Source organism: Microcaecilia unicolor, chromosome 5 (assembly GCF_901765095.1).
Source record: "Microcaecilia unicolor chromosome 5, aMicUni1.1, whole genome shotgun sequence".
Lineage (NCBI taxonomy): Eukaryota > Metazoa > Chordata > Amphibia > Gymnophiona > Siphonopidae > Microcaecilia > Microcaecilia unicolor.
In genome coordinates, this window is record NC_044035.1 from 250,934,226 (window position 1) to 250,957,473 (window position 23,248).

The window sequence follows — 23,248 nt, forward strand, 5'->3', positions numbered from 1 at the left end:
TACTCACAGCACCACTCATAGATTAATTAAAGAATTGATTGAATTAAACTTCATAACCTGCTTTATCATCAATGTTTCAAGTAAGCAACAGCAAATACAAATAATACAATTGAAATAATTGATCAGCAGGGTCTACCACAGTATCATCAGACACCTTGCTTCCTTTCTTCAGGCCTATGCACAGTACCTGCATGATTTTAGGTCTGACCAGCCCTAACAGATAGGATCTCCAATATTCAGATTTCCTTATGCTGCAAATTGTAGCACGAAGATGGCCCCATAATGATTAAAAATTAAAACTAAAAATTAAGTAGATTGAACTGCTATTTACAAGACGTTTTAAAATATTTATTTGCTGTATGGTATGGCATATAGAGGTAATTTTATTTATTTATTTATTCAAGACTTGATATACCTCTGAAATTGATGGACAGCTCACAGTGGTTTACAAACAAAACAAAAGCATAGAAGAGAACTACAAAATCCAATAGGAAAGAAACCATGCACACAAGGGAACTAATTAAAATAGCATTCACAATCGAGGCTAACATTTATACCTGCCGTCTCCCAGGTACCCGCACCCGAAAGGGACTGCCTCACTCACTGGAGTATGCCTTTTGGAATAACAGGGCATCTAGTTTAATTGAGCAGGAGGGTGCCTATTTTTAACCAGTTTTATAGACACATAGTTGCCTTTTTGTCTTAATAAAATACTAGCACAAATCTTGCAGAAATAGTGCCTAGATTGAAATGACAAATGTTGTGCTTGCCCATGTGCAGGTATAAATGTCTTAAATGTTAGTGTGCATTTTTAAGTATATATTTTATAAAATACACCTGTAAATCATAACACAATCCACATTCTGCCCAAACTTCATTGCTATTCGGCAAATGCACATCAGCTTGCACTGTGTGTACTTTTAGACAAAGCCTAAATTTTTAAGAGGCTTTTTCTGCACTTTTAACAAAGTTTTAGACATGGGAAAGGTTTATAAAATTATTTCCATAGTGTGTGTTTGCTATATTGTAAATTTTTTTTTTTTTTTAGGGCTATGCATTACTGTGATCCCAGAAATGTTTGTCAGCAAGGGTTTCGTGTAACAATTTACTGTGTTCTCATTTTTTTCTGTATGAATGGAGTTCGATTTTTCTACATTTTTTATAAGAACAATATTTATTATGAAAAAATTTTGTAGCAGAACTGAAATAATCTCTTGCAACGGAACAAGAGGTAAGCAAGAAACAGAACTGAAAAAAAAAGAAGAAAATCTCACCCTAAAGCAGGTCTGATTGGGTGTAGTATTGTCATTCTGAAGTTTTCAAACAAGTTTGTGACTGCTACTAGGATGCAGCATCAAAGTAAAAGCAAATCCTTAGGAACATTACATGTTGTTAAAGCCCTGCGGACAGACTTGTTCGGTGAATTGCATAGTGCTGATAAAGTGCAAAAATCCAAAGTTCAGTCATTGTCCAAACCCACTTCTGTGCACTGGTCTGGAAGTCGTAAGGGAGCACATGCCTGGTCTTTCTCAAGTTCAGATTTAGAGAATGCTGGAAGCCCTTCATCTTCTTCAAAGAAAGCTGTGACTTCTTCTCGCATTGATTTCAGTAACACTCAGACCATGCGCCATGCTAAGTTTCAGAGACATTGTAAGGTAGCAGCAGTCAAAACACCCAGTAGGGTATCAAAAAGTCTGAGCAAGAATTTGGAGAACTCTAAAGACTTTATTTTGTTCAGTCCAACTTGTCAGGCAGCTTTGTTAGAAAAACAAAAACACAAACAGCAGCAGCACACAACAGCTGGTTTGTCTGTGTTGGTGCTGACACCTCCAGCTGGCCTGGAACGCACACTGCTGGACGTTAGTAAACTCATGGAGACCCTGGATACCACAGGTACTGTATAACTTTATCATTCTAAACTTTGATGCTTTTAACTTTTTTTTTTAACTGCAATAATCAGTTTCTTGTGTGATTACTCATTCATTCATTAATTCATTCATTCATTGCAGTGGTGATATTCACTTCTATTCCTTGATAGCTGCAAGTGTGTTGGGTTTTCAGGCTGTGCATGATGGTTTTATCTGCATACTATTCCCACTGTATGCAAATTATCTTGAAACCCAAGCTGTTTGTGGCCCTCAGTGACTCTAAATGAATTCTACTTCATTAGAGACTCTTTATTATATTTGTATGATTTCCAATTGGATTATAATTACATCATTTAGACCTTGATAGATATGCCTTTAGAGGGTTTGAAAATAAAGTAGATTTTACTTTGGTTCCTGACTACACTTCATTTTTTAATTTGAATTTCTTTTCTTCTGTTATTGTTTGCCCAAAAATGTAGTAACTCGGTAATAGAAATGTTGGACCTTTTCCCTTTTTCTGTTTAACATGGTTAAGAAATGAGCTGCCAGGATATTCCTCCAAAGGTGGTTGCGAGTATGCTTCTGAAGTGATGCAAGGTCTTGCATAAATCCAACTTATTGTTGTAGATCTCTGTGCCATTGAAATAGCTGAATATACATTGTTTTTCGCCAGCCCAAAGTGATGTTTATTAGGTATCATTCTGAATTCCCTTCTAGATATAGAATTTAGGATCTTCATTCCATAGACTTGATCAGATCTTTCCTTGTTTTTATATATATATATATATTTTTTTTGTTACATTTGTACCCCGCGCTTTCCCACTCATGGCAGGCTCAATGCGGCTTACATGGGGCAATGGAGGGTTAAGTGACTTGCCCAGAGTCACAAGGAGCTGCCTGTGCCTGAAGTGGGAATCGAACTCAGTTCCTCAGTTCCCCAGGACCAAAGTCCACCACCCTAACCACTAGGCCACTCCTCCTGATATGTTTTATCAATTTTTGTTATTTTATTCTTCAAATACATTTTCTAACTATTGAGGTGATTGATTGTTCTTAAAGGGCAAAGTCTTCATATGGCTGTTCCTGAAAATAAGGCAGACATGCTGCTGTTGGCAAGCTGGGGTCTCCCTAAATCTGTTCTGGAGAAGTACCACAGACTAGGGGTTGTACAGATGTTTGAATGGCAAGCAGAGTGCCTGATGCTTGGACAAGTACTAGAAGGAAAAAATCTGGTGTACTCAGGTATAGTACGTGGGACAAATCAGCTACTGTTGTGGTTCATTGTCTGATTCCATGTCTCTTTTTTTTTGACCTTTTTATTTTTTCCTTGCTGTATTGTTTTTAGCTCCTACAAGTGCTGGGAAGACATTGGTAGCTGAGTTACTTATCTTGAAGAGGGTCTTGGAAACACATAAGAAAGCGCTTTTTGTTTTCCCTTTTGTCTCTGTGGCTAAAGAGAAAATGTATTATCTTCAGGTAATTTCATAGCAAGTATTATGTTGCTCTCAAATTAGATTGCACCAGTTGGTTTGGTTTGACACCATAACATTTTGTGTATGGTAGCACTTAGTTTATTTTTTTCAGCTTTGATTACATACTTATGTTCTAGGTGTTGTACAGTGCAAAAAGTTTAAACATTTCTACACACACATAAATATACAGTTTCAAAAAAATCTGATTTTTCTAGATAAATCAGTACTAAAAGCCCCACACCAATACCACTGAGAGAACTGACTTAAGCTGGAAATACCCACTATTTAGCCAGCTTATTAAACCTCAGGTAATCGATTTCAAATGACTAAAATAGCAAAGATTTTCCATGGTTCTGGACCAGCATAAGCAAAATCAGGGACAAAAAGCTCTCCTTCACCACAATCCAGTATCTATCTCTCTTTCCCCGTCATCTCTGATGCTCCAAACTTATGGTGGGTGGCCAGTTGTAGTAGCACTACAGATTTGCCTCCTTTGGCTGGCTAGCTGGCTCTGGTGTCTTCCCTCTGCCACGTCCCACTTCCTCTGATCAACTTCCTGGGGCAGAGCACAGTAGAGGGAAGTGCTGAAGGAGGCTTGCTGGTAGAGCTTCCGCTTCTAGTTATCAGCTGTAAGTTTGGAGGGTCATGGGGGGTGGGGGGAGAGATGCTGGACCCAGGATGGGGTATTGGTGGGGATAGGGAGAGATCCCAGGTTGGTGGTGAGGGGAAGTGGGTGTAGGAGGGGCGAAGGGAGGTGGAGATGCTGGACCAGAGGAATCAGGGAGGTGGGGGGGGGGGGAAGAGAGAGATTCCAGACCGTTGAGGTGGGGGGAACAGGGGCGGCAGGGGGAGAGAGGGAGAGATGCTGTATCGTGGGGGGGGGGGGGGGAGCAAAGAGAGAGGGGAGAAACTGGATGTGGGGAGGGACAGGGACACAGAACATATGATGAGCATGGAGGGAGCATAGGGACAGAGATACAGAGGGGTGATGTTGGACCCAGGGGGAGGGGTAGGGATACTTCCCTTCCTCTTTTTAGGAGAATAAATTTGTTTAAAAACATTGAGACAAGAGAAACAATAGAGTAGTAAAGTCAATGGCGACAGCAGTCTTGCTACCCATTTAGGTGAGACATCTGGCAGGCTGGATTTTTCCAGAGAGGTAGAAGTTGTATTCTGGTTCTAGAAGGGAGGGTATAGAGTTTGCTGTCTGTGACAGCAGATGTGCCCAGTGAACGTTGATGTAGGAGCCTGTGACTGAGCACTACCATCGGCTCCTGTTGCCCTTTCTGCAGTGCTGAGCTCCTTCCTGGCCCACCCACACTAGCTGTGGTTTTCCTGGTTTTGGCAGGAACGGTGGCCATCTTGTCTCCATCCCACCGAAGTGTGGAGCAGTAGTGTGGTGCTCTCGAGGCAGAGAGGGGTGGATGGGCCCTTCCCCCACCCATCTGACAAGGGTCCTGGAGCCCAGTTGGCTTCAGACCATTGCAAAGTGTGCTTGGCAGACCTTGGAGGGTGGGCTAGGCCGCCCCCACTGCAACTTTAGATTTTGCATGTTTATATGTTTTTCCCAAAACTTGGTAATACATTCGGGAGGGGGGAACAGACATAGGGGATAGGAGGAAGAGCGGGAACTGGTTTTGGTTTAGGGAGTGGGAATTACTCTGCTTGTCCACCCAACAGTAAGTCTCTCCCTTTGGGTAATCTGGCTGGGCCTATTTTGTTTTTTTAACTGTTGGCAAGACAAAGGGGCTCATTTTCAAAGCACTTAGACTTACAAAATTCCATAAGTTACCATGGAGTTTTGTAAGTCTAAGTGCTTTGAAAATACACCTCCACAAGTCCCAGAACACCACAATTATGTAGCTCTATCTTTATAGGAAGACAATATTGTTTATGTCTCAAGAAATATAATAATCACGTAACAGGTTAATATATTTGCTGTTATGAATCACTGTTGTATCTGCTACTTTGCTTGTTTTACTATAGTGTAAATACTTGTGTATGTATGCATTTGTATGTCATTGTGTCTGATGTCACAAAAATCAAGTTTTTTTTTAACAATGAAGTTCTTGTATTTAGACTTTTCTGTGAAAGCCATCTTTCACAGATTATATTATTGTTTGCTTTGATGTCCTGTAACAGTTATGTCAGAATAACAAAAATAGCATGAAGACTACTATCTAAAGCTTAACATATTTTTTCTCTAAATATTAATGTCTAATTAATAATGCAGTAGTGGTGCTAATAAAAGAAGCAGTTTATATCCTAAATTCATTCACAGTCCTCTTCAGTTTCATCTGTTGAACTGACTTTAGCTACAGTCTGATGGTAGTAGTCTCTGTGAGCTTCAGGAATGTATTTCCCCTACTAATCTCTGATTGTCTTACACCTTTTGCCGCCTTTAGTAGAACAGGTCCAGAATACAGGAGTTGTTGGGTTTGATGACTGTTTTCCATTCTTCATTTATTTGGACAATAAGAAATTTTGGCCTGCCCATGAAGATTGGATAATGATTTGAATTTGATCAAGCACCTTTGAAACCTTTTAGTCTAAGATTTATTGTGCACTATAGAAATTGTGGTGGTGGTATATTATTACCACCACACTGTATAAAAATGTTAAAACTTTTAAATCCATGTTATGTTTATTGCACATCACAAAAGTACTACTTGACACAACATGATAGTTCAAGAACCTGTTAAGTCCACTCACCTTAAACAGCCATCTCCAGCTTCTTGGTCTCCCATTTTCATTTTGGAGTCAATGCTGTTTGCCATATTTTGTGGCATTCCTCCCAGATGCAGATTCTGGGCAGCATGATCTCCGATTGTGTTGAAAGTTTAAAGGATTTCTTGTTTACTTTGGTCATTTAAACCAACCATACAGAGGGGGTGGGTAAGGGAATAAGAAATAAGTTGAAGGCAGTAAGTTCGGACTGCTTTGTGTTGAATATGTTGGTATCATTTTATGTGATGTAACTGTTGAAACATATGTCGTCTGTAACTTTGCATACTGTTTTCAATAAAAAAACGTTGAAATATAAAAAAATGTTGACATATAAACCATCCATACAGTGGAGCTTGCAACCACAATCGGGGCCAGTAGACTGCTGCGTTATTGTCTGTCCTTTTCCAATCACAAATTTCTCTCCCTTCACATGTTTGTTACAGTTCGTTTCCAGTTGCTGTTGTCATGCTTTTATTTTTTTTTTTTAGTATTTTGGCAGAATAATTTGAAATTTTCCCTTATGACCACCATGCTCAAAAATACAAAGAATTGTTTGCCTTGCAGCATTGAATGATCAGCATGGGTCCAAACACATATTGCTAAAACAAACTTAGCACTAAAAATTAAATTGACTGAAATTAGTTCTTTAAAATTAATTATATCTGTAGTTACAAAAATATTGAACGTGCAAAGTTATTAATATGTTAGGAAATTAGCCTTTTTTATTTCTTTTCTGTGGGATGATGACTTGTGGACTTAGCATTTTGCATAAATCCAAAGATACAATAAAATTTTGCAATGGTTAATACAAAGACTTGTTTTCCAGCAAAAATAAGTAAGTAGATAATGAACAGCCTTGTCGGTAAGAAAATCTGTTTGCAACACCATATATATATAGGTTACTGTGGAACTGTTAAGTCTAAGTGCTTTGAAAATACGCCTCCACAAGTCCCAGAGCACCACAATTATGTAGCTCTATTATATATAAAAAATTGTCTCTCTTCACTGCTATCGTTAGTCTTTGCATCACCACATCTTCTGAATGTGAAGATATTGTGAGTTACACTGCGCTACTTTTTAAATAACTTTTTTTTTTTAGCATGTGTTTGACTGAGCAAGAAATATTACAAGTCAAACACCAAAGAACAAACATTAATGAATTGTTAGAGCTTTGGGCAGGGCAAAATAACAAGCGACTGGAGAGATTGGAATATTGCAAGCTATCGCAGAAATACAAAGCTACCTTCCCCAATTAATAAGGTGAATAATCTTAATTTGAAAAGGGGGAAGTGGGCTTCATGGAAGTGAGGGGGATGCACAGGTGAAGGGGGGAAGAGAAGGAGAAGTGGTGAAAATTAAATAGGGGAAGTAAGGTGCCACAGTTTTTGGTGGTCGTTGTTTGCTATTTAAATCCTTCTCTGTAGAGAAGAAGAGAATTGATTGTATCAGTTTTTTTTAGTAATTTATTAGTACTTATACACTGGAGAGACCATATTTTTTTCATCAATTGTCCAAGTGTTTTACACTTCACCTTTATTTTATGACTTCTTGGAATAAGAGAGTCTTCATGATTTGGTAGAATCACAGCGCTTGCACAGTTTGCTTTGGACTTTTTCCCATGACTATAGAAAACAGTGAAATGTATTAACTAAAACTAGCTAAAAGAAGTTCATTAAACTTGTCAAGTATTGATTGCTCAAGTCTGAGATTGCAGTCTGCCTTATTGAATATACTTTGGGTATACTAATTAAGTAATCTAATCTTCATTAGTTCTCTCTCTATCTCCTTGCCATTTCAGAGCCTATTTGAGGACGTGGGTGTGAGAGTGGAAGGATACATGGGGAGTACATCCCCTGCTGGAGGTTTCTCTTCTCTTGATGTTGCCGTTTGCACCATTGAGAGAGCCAATGGTCTGATCAACCGGCTTATAGAGGAAAATAAAATGGATTTATTGGGTAAGGCACTAATCTTTCAATGACTGAGGTGACATTTCTTTATAGGTTAAAATGAAATGTTAAGAGTCTGGATTATTTTTTTCTTAATGTGGTTTATAACTTAATAGGAAGATACTCTCTTTCTTATCTTCAGAATTGGTTACCTTTAATATTTACTTTTTTACAATTTATTTCTAAAAAGATTGTACAAACATAGCATGTACAGCTCCATTTCTGTGAGATTCATTGATACTATTGAGCCACTGCTCCCTGCAAGCCTTTGGTCTCACATCTTTTGTGTCTGAGTGTCCCCTAGCCTCCTTGGTACTGATCATGGATAGTTTGGCACAAAAGTGTTTTTAGAATTGTTTCAAATGTTAAATGATATAAACTTAAGTTTAGAAGGAGCCCCATTCATCATAGAGACAAGTTTTCAGAGACATAAAATAAAGCATCTAAAGTGTCCCAAGGAGGTGAGTAAAATCCAAGTTAACCCCTATGGGGAGAAAATCAGTATAGAGTGGATCGAAATGCCGTATTGATAGTGTGTTTGATCTCCCATCCCTTGGGATGGGGGAACACTTCTGAAAAAATAAGAGAGACAGTCAGACTTAGATATAGGCACAACCAGTAAACATCTCTGTTGGTAGATCACTAAGCCAATATACAAAATAATTGTTCTCTCTGGAGCAGGTTGTCAGACAGCAAAGCCAGACGCAAACACTGAATAACAAAGACTGGTCAGCTAACACTTTGCTTAGCTCTCACATATATACCCTTTTGTAAGTTTTGTTTTCTCCCAAATCATGTGATTTCCCCTAAACTATAAGCAGCAAAGCAGAAAGTAGCCTGTGCCATATGTGGATTGTTCCTGTATTCTATCAGTCTCTCCTGATGTGTGTGTACGTGGACAGTCGGTGGCCATTGGCTAATTAGCTATCAGTTCTGCGTGCGGTCAGTCACAGAGCAAAAATACAAATTACAATACCCTTGTGTCCTCTCACACCAAGACAGAAACATTCCTTAGGCTCACTGTATCCTCCTCAGTCTCTCACCACGTCCCAAGGTTATGTCCACATTATATGAAAGGCATACTCAGCTCGAGCCAAACTTGCATCCTTGAAGTGTCATTCCTCAATTCCTGAGAAAGCACTGTATGTTGCAAAGATGGCAACTTATTAGGCTAACTTGTGAGAACCAAACAGTAAAGGCTTTTGTAACAGGTCTAGCTCTTCTAAGGGGCCTAGCATAGGAAGGAATATACAATAGCAAATGGTGCCAGGTTTCTCTCCAGAGGTCGAAGAAGAGTGCTAGTCTTAATTAGGGCTGTACTGAATTTCTATATTTGATTCAGCCCTGAATAGTGCCCCAAATATATTATTCATATTCGGCCAAATAGTGATTTAAATTTGAATACGAAGAATCTGGGGGTCTACTGTGCTAAGTCTTACTGAAATAAACACTTGATCTCTGATTTTGTGTTGCTTCTTTTATTATTTGTTATATTAAATCTCAGTTCCCATTATTTGTATTCGGTATTCAGCCGAATAATAATATTTTTCATTATTCATATTCGGCCAGATAGTAACAGATGCTACTGTAGTCTTAATAGAAGGAGAAAGCCTGTCAGTGGGAATCTGCAGAAAAAAATTTAAGTGTAAGGGGGAAAAGAATTATTTTTCCAAAGCCAGAATAGTGTAAGGAGGATCAAGTCACGAAGATGTCTAAGTAAGCAGGCCCAATTATATAATTGTACATCTAGGAGCTCCGGTCTCTCCTGGCCTCAATTTGGGATGTTCATTTTAAGAGATCTTTTATGGCAGCACCTTAAATCAAGTTATTTATTCACATCAGTGGGCTTTTCTATAGGGGTCAGTGTGAAAAGCCCCTTCATGGAAAATTTTATAGTTAATCTAGAAAAGGAATGCTGTTATAGTTCATCTGAAATTTGAGATTAGTGTCAATTGTTCAGTGATTCAAAAAAATAATTTGAGATTGTCCACCATGCCTCCCCAGATCATGAAGACGTCGTCTATATATCCTCTGCATAGTGTGACACCATGGGTGGTCATCAAAAAAACCCTTTTTCTCAAATTTTGCTACATATAGGTTAGCAACTGATGGTGCCATGGTGGCTCCATTTGCAGTTCCTTTAATCTATTGATAAAAATTGTTCTCAAAACAGAAGAAATTTTAAGTCAAAGCAATAGTTGCCATTTCAACAATACGTTCAGTAGGTATATTTGGTTATAATGATTTGATATCAAATGTCACCAGTACTATCTTTTCATGTGTTTCAATATGGCTGAGTGTGTTAATAATTTTAGTGATGAGGGGTCTCGAGAATTTGTCAAGAAAAAGTGTTGAGAGTTCCAGAATAGAGCCATTTACTCAATAAACCATAAACTGTTGATCTTCCTGGGGGATCAACCAAAGGTTTGTGGATTTTAGGGAGGAAATAGATGGTAGGGGTCACTGGATTTTTTTTATTGTCAAGAATTCTACCTCTCATGTAGTAAGGAAACAACTGCTTTCACCTGTTTTGATCAATGCAGTGATTTCCTTCTGAATGGCTGTGGTGGGTCCCCTTTCAGTTTCATGCAGAATGTACTGTCACTTAAGCTGTATTTTGATGTCACCTATGTAATCATCTTTGTTCATTACAACTACAAGTCCTCCTCTGCTGGTTTAGTAATTATGGATTGGTCTTGGCTAAGTCTTTTTATGACTTCTTTTTGTGGGCTGGTGGTGATGTCGAATACTTTAGTTTTCTTTTGCTCTAATTGACAAATATCTCTAAGAATCAATGTTTTATAAGTTTGTAGCCGAGGGTTTATGTTCCCTGGAAGATTCCATTTACTGTTGTTGCACACTATAGATCTGTCTATGTTGCTAATGGTTTGAGTGGAGAAATAATCCATTATTTTCAATTTTCTTGTGAATTTGAACATCTCTGTTCTTGTGTTAAACGCATTGTAAGCTGGAGTGAGCACAAAGAACAGACCTTTGCCGAGAACTTCAGTTTCAAAAGGTGTCTAGTGACCTTTTAGAAATGTCAAATACCTGATTAAAAATCTGCCTGGGTTGGCTATCTCCTGTCTTCCGTATAGATTTGATTGGTTGTTATATATCTCATACTCCTTCTCTCCTTTCCTCTCCCTTGTCCCTTGCCTGTGGTTTAGAAGTGATATTGGTTTCTCTGTCTCTTCTGCAAGGGGCTCTGTACACTGATTTCTGTTCTATAACTGACTTCTCTGAAAAACCTGTTATCTTATATTGGTTCATGGTGAAGCAGAGGGATCAAATACTTTTTTTGATGCCTCCAGGCTCTCTTTTCTCTAACTACATTGGGGCTTCTGAGATCCCATTTAGCAATAGGTCTTTCTCTCTGATTAGAGTTTGGAAATCGTCTGAGGTAGTTTTACTCCTAGTACTCTTCTGACATGGGTAAATGTATGTTCCTATAGTTACAGTCCTGTTCATCTAACTTAATCATTTTTAAGGGGGTCTTTTACTAAATATGAGCTTGAGTTATCAGCAGCAGGACCCTTAGGAATAAAATGGGACCTGCTGCAGATAACTTTAAAATCCGTTTTTACCAGTTTAGCTTGAAGCCTGGACTTTTACACCAGCTGGGTAAGCCATCTCTTAGTTCTTGTTGGATATTACATGACTGATTCCTCCTTGGTTTTTTGATGTATGTGTGTATATGTATATGTGTGTTATGAAACGCCTAGCCACCCGCCTGGGGTTACCCCATGGCTACTCAGAGGGACTATCTCCAGCACAGCTCAGGTCCACCTGTACCTGCTGCTTGTGCTCTACACTAGCATCCTCCTCCCACCATCTGGGTCACAACCACCTCTGGGCGAGTTTCCCAAGCTCAGATTATGCTTGGCGATTTCTAGGTTACTAGGGCCACACTCCCAGTGGTCCCACAGTTTCCAGAAAGCACTCACAGACCCAACACACAAACCACCAGGATTCTTTATCAGTCCAGACAGGCAGAACAAACAAACAATTGTGTTTATTCTCAGAATTTGGAACAGTGGACAAAAATGTGCGATTGGCAAACAATAACAGGTAATTGAACTATGAATCAATTATAACACTAACTAAATATTTGCATACTGGCTAAACAGTACCCGGGAAGATCAGGACATATATGTGTTCACAGAGCCTTAGCAAAGAGATCTGTCTCTTTCTTCTTCAAGGCTAAGACTGAAGCAACAGTCAGCACTACTGGGTAATTTCAAACTCCAGGCCGATCAGAGTCCCGCACAGTCAAGTTTCAAATAACAACTGGTTACATCACTACAGACACTTCCTATTAACTGTGTGCCAAATAAAGAAAGAGAAGTCAGTCCTCTGTAACAGCTTTAAGCATAATCATGCACCATCTGCTGGCCAAACAGGAGAAATACACTTCAGAACATAATGCAGGAAAATATCCAATACATTTTACATGCTGAAAAACACACTATTTCTTTACAATATAATACTCCTGACAGAATTCTGCACCAAAAAAATTAAAATTCTATGCACAAAATTTGCAAATGCTGCAAAATTCTGTGCATTTTCAATTTTTTTTTTACAGCCGCTCGCTCCCCCCCCCTTTTTTTTTTAATACAGCCGATCCCTCCAGAAACCCCTGCACTCACTTGAAGTAGGAGGAGTAACAGTTGTAGTGGGAGTACTGTTCGGGGTAAGGAAAAATGCCCACTCTTTCCTGCCCCTCTGCCACCACTCTCTTGCTGGTGCTTTGCTTTTTCAAAATGGCTGCTGATACTTCAAGTGGTAATCTCGTGAGACTACTGCTTGAAGTCTCGGTGGCTGTTTGAAAAAGCATGGTGGCAGTGGAGCACAAAACAGTGGGGTTCTTACCTGCCCCCCTGAAAAGGCCACTAGACCAGGGAATGTACAGGTAGGCTGGGTGCAGCGGGTGGGGCTCAGCTGAGCGGTGAGTGGTCCATTCTTTTGTGGATTCTGTATGGAGATGTTGAATTCTGTACAACTGGGGAATTCTGTGCAAATTCAGCACTCTGCAGTCATGCAGAATTCTGGCAGGAGTATATTTACTTTTAATGTTTATATTCTGATTTTTTGTTTTTATTTAGGTTGTTTATGTATATATTCTCATTTGTTTTTAATTTTTGTCCTTTATGGTATAAATGCATATATTTTTTTAAAACTAATATTAAGTATGTAAATGTTTACAGTATTTGTCTGCCCTTGAGGTAGCCATATTGGTGAAACATGTCCATGTTGGGCTCAGTTGTTTAAACCTGGGAGCTAAAAGTGATGAGTAAAGACCGTTTCCATATGGTCTGCTCATCTTCTGTTTTCCAAAAGAGTTATCCAACCATAGTTATCAGGTCTCTTGATATTGAAGAGCTTGATTTCTATTACTTGCAGTTTGGATAATTTTCAAGGTATGATGTGTGGAGTAGGGTGTTTTACCATTGCAAGCCTCCCTGATATATAGCTTATGGCCTTAGACAGTGCATCGCTTTCAGAACAGCTTGGGTCTTAATGTTTAGTTGACAGTGCTGGCATGGTTTGGGGGACCACTTGCAGAAAGTCTCTTTGGCCTTGCACCTGGATATGGGTTGGTGTCTGACAGGAATGTTGCATTTGTTCCCCCCTCCCTTGGTTCTAGTCAGTTTGGTTTTATGGGCTCTGGGGGCCCCTCTTTTGAGCCATTTTGCAAGTCTACTTTGAAGGATTTTACTCCGAAGGTCGGTTATTTATTTATTTTTTGCTGGTGATTTTGTTCAACCAATAATATTTTGTAGAGTCAGCCCTTGTTGTTTAGGGAGTTGTTACTGTACTTTACTGAGGAAGGAGCTTCCATACAGTGCCCTCCTTTTTTTCCCAAATTTGTGTCTCATTTGAACCAGGTAGTTTCCTTACCCTGCTTAGAGGAGAATTCTGAGGAGTATTTTCAGTTTCTACGTAATCTCTATGTGCATCAGGTCCTGATGCACAGTCTGGAGGTGTCTAATGATTTTCTCAAATCAGATGGCTTGTTTGCTATTTGCTGCGCATAAGAAAGGAGGGATCACGTAGAAGGCCATGATAATGTTAAGGCTTAAGGAGGCGGTCTCTTCAGCATTTCTTCTGAGGGGGCATTTGCCTTTTGAGAGCTTAAGAGCCCATTCCACTGGCAGAATGGTGACACTGTGGGCTGAAGCTTAAGCAGTTTTATTATCAGCAATCTATAAGGCAGTGATGTGGGCATATCTGCATTCTTTTTCTAGACACTACAGGTTTGATGTCCTCACCAGAGAGGTTGTTGCTGCTTTTGGGGTAGGAGTACTAAAAGCAAGGGTGATCAGGTCCTGCCTAGTTTAGTGGGATGCTTTGTTACATCCCATTTATTTTAGGCTAGTGTGGTAGATGATTAGCAGAAAAAAATGAATTAACTACTAATTTTCTTTACTTTAGTCCGATCAGAGCAGTCCAGTCCAGAAATCCACCCAGCTGTAGATGAATCTGGCTTCTGGAGGATCTGGGCGTTCCCCAGGTTTGATTAGGTAGAGGATCTCTTTGCCCGCCTCCTGTCCTGGGAGAAAAGTTTGGGCAGGAACATTAGTCTATATCAGTGATGGCGAACCTTTCAGAGACCGAGTGCCCAAACAGCAACCCAAAATCTAATTATTTATCGCAAAGTGCCAACAGGGCAATTTAACCTGAATAACAGGTGCCGGTACTCATTATGGGTGGGGTCACCACATATGACTCCACCCCTATGATAGCCACACCCCTTACACCAGCCAAGGCGCATATAAACAGACATCAGTGAAAATATTATACTAATATAGGAGAAAAAAATAACATGATTTTTTTTCATTATAAATCATTTCTGTAAGCTGTTACAGCTCCAGTATACCCAGTGCAAACTAAGACAACAGATGTAAATTCTCAAATTGGACATATTCCAAACACTATAATGAAAATAAAATTATTTTTTCTACTTTTGTTGTCTGGTGATTTTGTTTTTCTATCCATATTGGTCCCAGTCTCTGATTCTGCTGCTCTCTATCTGTTCTCTTAACACCATTTCCAGTGCTTCCTTTCCATTTATTTCTTTACTTTCCTCCTTTCTTCTTCATTTCTTGCCCTCCATCCATAAGTAAAAGCTGGGTCCTCCTCTATGGAATTGACTGGAGGAGGTATAATGTGGATCCAGCTTTTGCTATTTTCTCCATCCATTTGCAATTTTTCTCCTCTCCTCTCCAGCCACCCATGTCCTGCCACCCTCCTCTCCCAGCATCCAGGCCGGCCTCCCTCCCACCCAGCATCCAGGCCTGCTTCCCTCCCTCCCTCCCAGCATCCAGGCAGGCCTGCCTCCCACCCAGCATCCAGGCCTGCCTCCCTTCCTCCCACCTAGCATCCAGGCAGGGCTCCCTCCCACCCTGCATCCAGGCCTGCCTGCCTGCCTGCCTCCCTCCCACCCAGGATCAGGCAGGCATCCCACCCAGCATCAGGCACGCACGCACCCCTCTCTCCCTCCCACCCAGCATGAGGCTGCCCTCCGAGCACCAGCCCGCCCGAGCACCAGGGCCCCCCCTCCGAAATTTAAAAATCGTACCTGGTCGGGGTTAAGGCGGCATCGGCAGCGGCAGTGAAAAGCGTGCTCGCTCGGTGCACCTTCAACCTTCCCTTCTGCCTCTCAAGCTCTGGTCCCGCTCTCATTTCCTGTTTCCGCAAGGGCGGGACCAGAGCTTGAGAGACAGAAGGGAAGGCTGAAGGCGCGCCGAGTGAGCACGCTTTTCACTGCTGCTGCCAACGCCGCCTTAACCCCGATCAGGTATGACTTTTAAATTTCAGAGGGGGAGCTGGAACTGGCTGAGGCGACGGCGCGTGTGCCAACAGAGAGGGCACTGAGTGCCATAGGTTCGCCATCACTGGTCTATATCCTTTGTTACAAAAAATTCTGAGTTGGTTGGAGCTGCACAGTGCCCTGTATAGGGCACAGGTTCACAAATTGTTGTTCCCCACTTGCTGGTAGAATGACATAACCCATTCGTTCTGGAGTGGTCTGGTAGGACTCAGAAAATTATCAAGTAAGTTTAAATTTAGCTTATTAGTTTTGAAGGTATTTTTGTTTTGGTTTTAATGTAAACTGCTGATTGTCCAGTGGATATAGGTGGTATATCATGGAAATGAATTCAATTGCATTGGGGAAAATTAAGTTTGCATTGTATGTTGTCACAGATGGTATTAGTGTAGCCCAGTATTTTAGTATATTCACAGAGCTGTGCTAAATATTTTTCTTCAGTACCAACTCCAAATAGAGCAAAATTTAGATTTTCATGAATGAGAGAGGTTTAGCTTTATAGCAAGTAAATCTTTGTAACCATGAACTTAAATGCATGCTTTTAACTGTTTTAAAGAGGGTTTAATTGCAGAAAGGAAATGAGAACAATAACTGGTTCTTATGTAAGTGCTTGCCATTGTCATGTCTAATATCTGTAATGGTTTGTCCTTCAGGAATACTTGTTGTGGATGAATTACACATGCTGGGAGATTCTCATCGGGGATACTTATTAGAACTTTTGCTAACTAAGGTTCGCTTTGTTACACAGAAAGTATCGGCCAAGTAAGTAACATGGGTGGCTAGTTCATTACTCCCCCCCTCCCCCCCAAAAGGGAAATGACTTTCAGTTTAAAGAAAATATGAGAAACTCAAAAAGAACCTTGGGAAAAATAGCTGATGTAGTACAAAACAAGAAAGTAAATGCTCATATTTAGCAGTGACAACATTTGATTAGTTGTCATTTAGAGCAAAGTATATGCTAAAACAGCAATTCATTGATCAGAAACCATAGATGCCAATTAATCTTTACAGTAACAATAGTACACAGAATGTATAAATGGTATGTGCATATTTGTTAGTGAATTTCTGATCTGGTATGTACTGTTTGACTGAAGTACAACTCTCATCAAACAAGTGTTCACTTTTTTTGTGTTCCTTCAGCTATTTTTTTCTACAGTTTCTTTTTTGTATTGATAAACATTTTCAGGTTTCTACATTGCAAAAGAAAAAGTACCAGGTGCCTTCAAAAAAGGGATGTAAATCCTTTAATCTTATGCGTTGGTGACTCTGTTACTGAAGGAGTGCATCTTTTTATTAGAGTATTTTTCTACTTGATTTTGTGCAAAGAGGGACAACACAGCGTTGCAGCATATTGCTTCTAACAACTTTGTTGAGTTTCACAACACTTCCGCACGTTTTCTGTTACTCTTTGTGACCCCTGATGCAGACGCTAAGTGCCAAAACCTGGCCCGTGTTGGGTCCATTCAAGGATTGTTTCACCAGTGCATATGATTAAAGGATTGAAGTCCCTTTTTTGAAGGCTCCTGGTACTTTTTCTTTTGCTATTTGGATTTTTGTTTGTACTTTGCTCCCTCTCTTTGCTGGGATGTAGGAGGAGCCAGCATTTATAGTAGACTGAACACACAGACATCCCAGCAGAGCAGTGGGGCACACAGTGGGCATCGCCTAATAACTTCCAGGTACACATATCACCGTTACCCCCTTATATTGTATGGTGAGCTCTCCAAAACCCACAAAAAATCTTCTATACCCAGACAGATGATGAAATGTTAACAGAAATTGTGGATGCTACAAATTTAACATCAGTATAATAATGGATAAGTTCAATTACCCAAAACTAGTCCAGGGAACAGCCAACATACACTCTATTTCTGCTGTTAAAGTTTATTAACCAGTGATTCTTATCCTCCCAACACTTTTAATAGACTTTCTTATAAAGTTACTCAAAGATGGAGAAAAAAAACTTTAGACTTAAGCAACAGCTCAGCTTAACAAGAGTCCAGGTATGACTGACCACCAGACCGTGCTGTTGGTTCCTGAAGAAAGTTGTTGAAACAGAGTGCCTTGTCGAACCCTGGTTGGCGTTATTGTGCACCAAGTTATGCATTTATGATCATGGGAGTTATAATGTGATTGGATAATATGGGCATCTTCATTGTCTGTTTAGGGATGTGATTTTATAGTTTTTGGACATATTATTTACGTTTGACACTTTTTTTCACTTAGAACACTTGGCACATATAAGCAGGAGTAAGCAGGAGCCATGTTTGAATAGCCACCATCGAGAGACATTTTTCAATAATGCTGTGGCTCTTGTATGGTGGTATGTGGAGGTATACAATAAAACTATGTATAGTGATGGTCTTCTTTATTATATGTGATATACATCCCCTTTGTTGTGGGTTATTTCTTTGGTTGGATAAATGTCATGTCAGGAAACACTTGGAAGGTAAAATTCCTAAACTGCTTCATGGAACAACTAGTCTAGGAACCGGGCTATTTTAGATCTAGTCCTTAGTAGAATGCAGGACTTGGTGCAAGAGATAATGCTGATCAAATTTGAGTTATAATTGGAGTGAAGAGACTAAGGAAAATCTACTGAGGCAGCATTGAACTTTCAAACTGGCAACTATGATAACATGAGGAAAACGGTTAAAAGGAGCAGTCACAAAGTTTTTAGGTGTTTTAAATCAGGCATGGATGTTTAAAAATACCACCTTGGAAGCCCAGACCAGATGGATTTTATGTATTAAAAAAGATGGAAAGAAGAACAAATGATTGCCAGGCAGATAAATATTGCTTCAAATTAACATTAATTAGTGTGATTTGGTCTTGCTAGGGACTTTTTATGAATCGCTGAGGGCCCAAGTGAAGTGAAAGAGGCTATAAGAGCCAAAAGAACGTCTTTCAAAAAATGGAAAAAGGATCTGAATGAAAGAAACAGGAAGCAACATAAGCACTGGCAAGTTGGATGCAAAGCATTGATAAAGAAAGCTAGACGAGAATTTGAAAAGAAACATGCCACTGAGGTAAAAACTCATGGTAACTTTTCTAGGTATATTAAAAGTAGAAAGCCTGTAAGAAAGTCAGTGAGATTATTAGATCATCAATGAGTAAAAGGGGCACTTGAGGAAGACAAGGCCTTATTGGAGAGATTAAATGAATTCTTTCATCCAGTCTGTATGCTTAAAAAAACGTTATTAAAATAATTTTATTTTTGGGAACCATATGTGCAGGCTCTATCAGGCAGAGCTCGCAGCCTATTGGTGAACTCACTCACTGGGGGGGAGGAACGGAAAGTTAAAAAATGATATGTATGCCTATTTGAATTATGTTGATGTGACAAACATTAAAGCAAGGGTATAGGGGGGGGGGGGTGGGGAGAGGGAGGAAAACTCACAGAAAAGTTTGATGACACTTCAGTTAAAGGTTTTGTTAAAGAAGACAGAGATCTGTATTAAGTATATGTTTATTGATCTATGCATGTTGTAAACTGTGACATCAATAAAACAGTTAAAACATAAAATAATTTTATTGCTCATCCGATCCATATATCTGGTTAAAAAAAAAAGAGAGAGTTTTTAGCGCTTTCTTAAATTGATCTACATTTTGAATTATGTGAAGGTCAGCAGGCAACGCATTTCAAAGTTTGGGACCCATGATGTAAAACATGGAAGACCTATAGTTCTCTAACCAAACTGCACGATTAGAAGGGATGTCGAGGAGCAATTTCTGTGAAAATCTGAAAGGACATATCAGCTGATGTAGTTTCAAAGTAGAACATACAATGGGGGAAATGCAATTGTGAATAGCTTTACAAACCAACAATAAAATTTTGAAATGGATTTATAATTGCACTGGCAACCAATGCAAATATTTCAATAAAGGAGAAATATGGTTGAACTGGGAGATACAAAAAATCACTCAAGCTATTGAATTTTGTGTAATCTGAAGTGCTGTCATCATACTGTTCGTGATCACAATAAACAGACCATTACAGTAGTCTGGAAAAGGGCAATCTGTAGTTTGGACTATCTTCTGAAAATTTAATTGATTAACATATGATTTAATTCTGCACACTATTTTCAACTTATAAAAAATTTTCTGAATGGTATTGAGAACTTGTCTTTTCATAGTAAGTGCAGAATCTACTTGAACACCAAGATTCCTGATTTCATTCCTTATTGGAATTTCATCATCATTCATTTCAAATTTAACAAGCACTTCATCAGGTATAGAACCTAAGAAGAATAAAATTTGTGTCTTAGAAATGTTTAATTTCAACCAGTTTCCCTCCAGTTGTCAATACCAGAAAGGTATAAATGCAACAAATCATCAAGTGTTCTATCAACAGGTACTAGAAGTTATATATCAGCATAAATTGTGTATTTGAAACCAAAACAGTGAAGAGGTTGACAAAGGGGAGGAGAAACAGGTTGAATAATACTGCAGAGAGACAGGAGCCTTGTGCACTCCCGAAAAACAAGCCATAATATCAAATTTTACCATACCATTAAAAACATTTTCTTTCTGTAAGGTAAGAGCAAACCCAATGCAATACAAATCCTCCCAAACCAATAGCTTGTTAAATGCCGCTGAGATATCTGGGGAACCGGAAAAAAACTTTTACCTTTATGAAACCCAGCTTTGACAACGTCAAGAAGAAAGATCAGTAATGTTTCCATATCGTGGTGATCTGTAAAACCAATTTGGTGCTGATCTAGAACATTATCTTTTTGAAGGTGATTATATAGTTGATTAAGAACAACTTTCTCAATCATCTTAGCAAAAAATGGTAATGTAGAAATGGGTTGGAAATTGCCAACTATTGTGGAATCTCGGCGCTCACGACTCACATTTTTTTACAATTGTAGATTACAAGAGGCAAAGAATGGTTCTACTTCTAAAGGTGTACAGATTGTGGGCATGAGTGCCACCCTGCCAAATTTGACTCTGCTAGCTTCCTGGCTGAATGCTGAGCTGTACCATACCGATTTTCGTCCTGTGCCTCTCATGGAATATGTGAAAATTGGCAGCACTATTTATGATTCTCTGATGAATCCAATGCGAGAATTTCAAGCTGTAATACAAGCAAAGGTAAGGATACTCTATGAATCTAGTCTTCCACTCCCTTTTTTTTAGTATTTTGTATGCTTTAGTAGATTATCAAAGGCTTTTGGGAACAGTAAACTTTTGCTAAGATGATTGTGTGATCTTGCATTCAAATACTGCTTAGATATAGTGCGTTCATAATATATGTATAAATACATTGTGCAGATTCACTATGATTTAATAGTGTGGGGGCAGTAATCAAATGTAAATCTCATTATGATCAATTGCCAGTTGCCTTTCTGAAATAGGCATAAGCTGTCAGCAGGCCTGATACGAGCCTTTTCTTGTAGTACAATTGTTTATTGACTCTTTGCCGACCCAGTAGGGTGTGTTCCACTGGTGTAAATGGAGGTGTTCTCACAGGTAGATGTACTGGGATTTATCAGTGTGTCAGCTCACTTTGAGACTTCTGATGTGAACCACTGACATTTTGCCCTCCTTTTATGGTTGGGCGGCTCTCACTTTATCAGCCATGAGATAGGAACTGATTGTGCTGTGTAACACTAGTGTAGAGAGCACCGTTGGTAGTTTATGTACTAATAATAAACAGGGCCAGTGGCAGCTTCAAAGTTCTGCTTTTTATACAATGGGAAAAGGAAACAAATTCCAAAAGATTACAGGTCAATGACCAAGTATAAATCACCACTAGAGATCATGTGTCTATAACTTTGTCGTAGGAATGCCCTCTTTATCCATAATGTAACAGATTCATGAGACTGATTCTTGTCTCTGTTGCTGTCTTAGACTTTGGTCGATGGTATATCTCTTATGTGCAGAGATTGCTGAGCTTTTCCGCAAAATATTAATTGCTACTTAAGTACAGAATAATTGTTGAAATAAATCTGTGAAAATATTTTCCATTTTTTTCTCAATTTAAAGTAAAAAAAAAAAAAAATCCAGATTTTTTTTTCTAAATTTTTGCGTGTAAGATGGTGTTACTGAAGATAAATATTTGACTGAAATCTTCCTTTCTTCAGTGTGAGTGGTGCTTGTGCAAAACTATCAATCACATGACACGAGAAGCAGAATTGCAGCCCAGGAACTGGACCTGGGTTTTCTGGCAGCTTCACGACAGCTCTTAATCTATGTGAAAGGATACTGAAATTCCAGGCAGGAGGAAAAAAGGTGAAAGATAAGTGAGAGCTCAAGCAAAAAGATTAAATGACTTGCTTAGGGTTATCACAGTAAGTGAGGAATAGTAGTAACTTTCTTCTAGTTACTATGCTATGTACCCTCATCTCTTTTTTTTTTTTTTTTCTTTTTTCTCTCAGGGGGATGAGGGTCACATTGTTAGCCTATGTTATGAGACTATATGTAGTGGCCACTCGGTTTTGCTCTTTTGTCCATCAAAGAACTGGTGTGAGAAGTTGGCAGACACCATTGCCCGGGAGTTCTACAGTTTGCATCATAAGGCTTTGCCAGAGGCTGAAGGTGAGAAGTTTAACCACATGTTGACTTCTAACATTGATTTGTCAGCTGTTAATGAGATATATAACATTTTAACTGTATATTTTTTTCTCTTTGTTCCCTGATTGAAGGATTGGATGCATTTACAAATCTCTTACCAGTGACTCTGGATAGAGAGGGTATACAGGATGTTTTAGAGCAGTTGAAACGCTCACCTTCAGGGTTGGACTCTGTACTTGGACGAACTGTACTGTGGGGAGTGGCATTTCATCATGCAGGTAGTACTGACTATCATATTGGGTAATCATTTTATTCTGATCATACGCATGATCTTTGGGTAATGAACATTATTACTATTGCACGCAGTTTTTCCTGCTTTGTGCTCATTTACAACTAGACCAAAAGGTCATTAGTGAATGGATGATCCCTGTTAAGAGGTTAACTTATTCGCTCTGTTCTAACAGGGCCTAGTTCAGTCTTCATTAAAAAAGAAAGAAGCAAACTTTATAAACTAGTTTCCATAATGTAGAACCCTTTTTCCCCATAGTTTTAAACTGAAACTTTCTGCCAGAGGTAGAAACTTAACTGTAACAGGCTAGTAGCAGAGCAGGGCTCAAAATTTGAGTAGAGGTAGCAGTACTACTGATCTGAATTAAGTGTTAATTAAGGCACTGTTAGGAAGGTAGAATAGCTGCAAAGGTCACTAGAACAATCTGATTACCGAGTTAACTTTCAAAGGGCCTGTTTGAAGCAGTCCCCTTTGAATCAAAACTATATAGAGAGGAAAGGTCCCAGGTAACCTTTCTGAGAAGTCCTGAGAAAAGAGGACATTTCTTTGGGTAAGTGGATATTACTTTTCCTCTGTGCTTTAGTGATTTAAATATT

General features: G+C 39.2%; 1 protein-coding gene across 1 annotated transcript in view; it reads left to right on the forward strand.

Annotated features, from left to right (window-relative positions):
* The first annotated feature begins 1,210 nt into the window (after positions 1 to 1,210).
* POLQ (DNA polymerase theta) overlaps positions 1,211 to 23,248 on the forward strand; it is a 274,424-nt gene continuing 252,386 nt past the window's right edge. Inside the window, 9 exon segments of the mRNA XM_030205030.1 lie at positions 1,211 to 1,893; positions 2,928 to 3,110; positions 3,214 to 3,344; positions 7,866 to 8,022; positions 16,498 to 16,606; positions 18,090 to 18,094; positions 20,727 to 20,941; positions 22,228 to 22,387; positions 22,495 to 22,641. Of these exon segments, the coding sequence (XP_030060890.1) occupies positions 1,347 to 1,893; positions 2,928 to 3,110; positions 3,214 to 3,344; positions 7,866 to 8,022; positions 16,498 to 16,606; positions 18,090 to 18,094; positions 20,727 to 20,941; positions 22,228 to 22,387; positions 22,495 to 22,641 (1,654 nt within the window). The 5' untranslated portion in view covers positions 1,211 to 1,346.